Source organism: Eremomyces bilateralis, assembly GCF_010015585.1.
Source record: "Eremomyces bilateralis CBS 781.70 unplaced genomic scaffold P152scaffold_3, whole genome shotgun sequence".
Taxonomy (NCBI): domain Eukaryota; kingdom Fungi; phylum Ascomycota; class Dothideomycetes; order Eremomycetales; family Eremomycetaceae; genus Eremomyces; species Eremomyces bilateralis.
Window position 1 is genome coordinate 608,121 of NW_022985069.1, and position 3,530 is coordinate 611,650.

General features: G+C 54.7%; 1 protein-coding gene across 1 annotated transcript in view; it reads left to right on the forward strand.

Annotated features, from left to right (window-relative positions):
- Positions 1-1,735: 1,735 nt before the first annotated feature.
- Positions 1,736-3,530, forward strand: part of P152DRAFT_464355 (uncharacterized protein) — a gene marked incomplete at both ends in the record, with an annotated part of 2,477 nt that continues 682 nt past the window's right edge. The window contains 4 exons of the mRNA XM_033680560.1: positions 1,736-1,889; positions 1,955-2,319; positions 2,376-2,742; positions 2,896-3,471. Of these exons, the coding sequence (XP_033537149.1) occupies positions 1,736-1,889; positions 1,955-2,319; positions 2,376-2,742; positions 2,896-3,471 (1,462 nt within the window). The remainder of the gene's footprint in view (positions 1,890-1,954; positions 2,320-2,375; positions 2,743-2,895; positions 3,472-3,530) is intronic.

Consider the following 3,530-nt stretch of genomic DNA (forward strand, 5'->3'; position numbering starts at 1 on the left):
GGAGGTGAGGGTGATGGGGGAAGTGGAGAGGGGGTTGGTGGAGTTGGCGAGGGGGAGGGTGGATCGGACGTTAGCGGGGATGGGGAGGGATGGGGGGGTGGGAAGAAGGGTGCCGACGTGGATGGAGGCTTAAGCCCGAAAGATGTTGTTTTTCGCTGCATTAGGAGCGGGGATGGCGTTTGTTAGGAGGGATATATTACGGCAGTGATACCTCTGCTCGGATGATTTGGTACTGTTCCCTCATCCTACACACTATTGTCTACTGCACTAGAAGGCCGGTACAGATATTGTTTGGCAACCAAACCTTGAAACCAATTTATGAAGTTCAAAACCATCCCACAGGAATATGATCTCGTCTCAGCATCAAGCTACCAACTTCATTGTAGCGTTCAAGAATGGACGTCTGTCCCACATCTTCCCACGCCTTCGCGAACCATCTCGACTTGACACCGCAATGCGATCAGTTAGTCAATTGATCTAAAGTCCATTGAATGGTAAGGTGCGGATGACATGGGCATGCTCATCATGTTGCCATTCTTGCACAGCATGGGATATTGGCGATTAAGTGCCGAACAGTATATAAGTAAGTAAGTACTCAGGGAAGCTCTAGTCTTAGAGAATGGGATGCTGAACCATGATGCGGGAGAAGGATGCAAGATATGGGAATGAAGGCGATGAAGAGCAGAAGAGTGATTTGGGTGAGCAGGGACGGAGTCTGATCGGTGGCCTGGGTCGGGCACCAGGACGAAGGGACGCCCTGTCGGGACGAGATTCTGTACTGACCGGACGGAGAGACAGATAAAGGTCATAAGGAAAGAATTTTCACAAAGTAGCCTCATGATGGATGCCCAACTGGCCCTCGATGTTGTTAGTATTTGCGCTGATATCTTGGTTGATATGCCAGGCTGAGCATACCGCATCTCTATGGTTCGGAGGACTTCAGAAAGTGGCATCCAGAGTACTCCAATGATAAGTAGGGTTTCTGTACTTCTGTTTGTATGTAGTAGCATCACTACGATCTTCTACTCCAGAGGGTACGCGGCCATCAGCTTCGACGGCCATCCTCTGCCTCCGCCACACCTGCATATGCAGTGTGCCCTCGATCCTAGACCAGCTGAGATGATGCACCAGTCGGGAGATGAAGAGGGACAACTTCGCTAGACCCAACTGTGGCGGAATCCAGGGTTCAAATTTCATTAAGCAGCTTGTTACTGGGGTGATGGCTAGACCCTTAGCCTTTGACAATGTTGATGCCATGTCACCCATGTTGCGCTGCCGGGCCAATCACTCCCAATCCCTCCACAGTCCCCACCCACAACAGATCGGCCATCCATCCCAACTCCGTCCCAAGATAACGCCGTGCTCAGTGTCGTATGCTGAGCTTAGTATCATTTTTATTCATTGTCGTGCAAGATTGCATTAACATTGCGAATCTATCGTTTCACAGAGTTGCCGCATTCCACCCCGAATGCTGCCTTCCGGTTCTCCATTCTGCGCAGTATAATCGTACGGCCTCATACCAGCTGGAGACAAACTCAGTGGACCAACTACCCAAGCACGATTCAACGTCTGGTTTGGGGCACGCCTCGAGGACAAATACTATCTATTGCTGGTTTGAACCAGCGGTCATGATATTGTGACTTCTCTGTACAAACACGAGTATCGTCCACCTCAAACCATGCAACACCGAATAGCATAAACATTCCTTAGCTCACCGCCATCCTTCCACATCCTCATGTCCGATCCACCTCCTGGGCTCGCTCCCGCTGGGAGCAGCTCATACAGCTCCAACTCCCTCCAAGTCGGCGACGGAACCTGGGATTCCCAGCGAAACACATTCCTGCTCCCGAACCTCCAACCGCTGAATCTCGCCACCACCCAATACAATGGTACGTATAGAGCCGCAAGGCTGTCTATTCCGGGAGAGGAATGGAGACTGACTACCGAACCGCAGGCATGGGAAATCGATTTCGAGATCTCCCGCAATACCATCGACTGGTCCTCGGCCATGGCATCCTCGCTGCTATCGTCTTTCTCGGGATCGTGCCCGGTGCGATCATCATCGCGCGGTTCTACCATCGTAACCCGCGGTTGGCCCTTCGGCTGCATATATGGATGCAGGTCTTGACGTTTCTTCTATCGACGATTGTCCTGATCCTTGGTTGGTTTGCGGTGGGGCCGAACCGTAGCTTGACGAACCCACATCATGGGATTGGCGTGGCCATCTATGTCATGGTGACCGTTCAGTTCCTCGCGGGAGCGATCATCAAGCGGGTGGAGAAGAATAAGACTCGATACAAAATTCCCCTCAAACTATATGTAAGCAGTAATCTACCATTGGCAATTAGCGCGAGCCTCACTAACACATACTGTAGCTCCATCAGTGGTTCGGACGAACTATTGCACTCCTAGGATTCGCACAGGTCCCACTCGGCCTTACGCTTTACGGGTCACCACGATACCTCTTCATTATCTACGCAGTCCTAATGGCGGTCCTCGTTACTTTGTACTTCATTCTGAGCTATCGAAACCAAGGCGGGGCGGTGATGGACGACCGTGGCACCTATGTCAGCGGCTCACGGGCCGATACGACCCCTCGAAAGGAGAAGCATCGAGGAAGATGGGGCCTTGGTGCGCTGGCCGCGGCAACAGCTGCTGGGATTGGAATTTCGCGGATGCGAAACAAATCTCGAAGTCGTAGCCGTAGTCGGAGTAGAAGGGCCGATAGCCGAATGGATGACAGTCGGCTAGATGATAGTCGATTGGATGATAGCCGACTGGACGATAGCAGACTAGGTGGAAGGAACTCACGACCTGGCTCGAGGCATGCTTCGAGACACCGACGTCACTCTAGCCATCAGTCAGACTCGTTCGTTGACGACGAGAAGTACACAGACGTTGACCAGAAGCACACGTGGAGAAACCGAATACTTGGGGCGACGGCTGGGGTGGGCGCCATGGCTGCGCTTCGCAAAATGATGGGAGGACGCAACCGAGACGACGAGTCCATCGATAGCCGCTACCCTCATCATCCACTCGGTGGCGCTCATAATCTCACACAAACAGACCTGAGCATGGCCGAAGAAGGTCGACTGCCCATGACACCGAAGCGACCTGCTGCCGCCATGACCGGAACTCCCGGCTCCCGACGACGCGAGTCGATCGATTCCTGGGATAGCCCCCCCAGCGTTGACCGCCACCACCGCCGCGGCGGCCCCGGCATGAAAGAAGGCATCGCGGCGCTCGGCCTCGGGGGCTTCCTCCGCAGCACCTTTAACAAACGGCGCGCCGACAAAGAAAACCGCCGCGTCGAAGACATGCGCCGCACCGAGCTCGACAACGAGCGCATCAACCGCGCCCACAGCCGCAAATACACCGCCGACGGCACCCCCCGCCGCCACCGTCGCCGACACAGCTCCCTCTCCGACTCTGCCATCATGCACGGCGCCAACCCCGACCTCCCCCGCCCCGGTGGACCACACCCTCCTCCCTCCGACCTCCCCATGCCCCCTCCCCCCCTCCACGCCGAC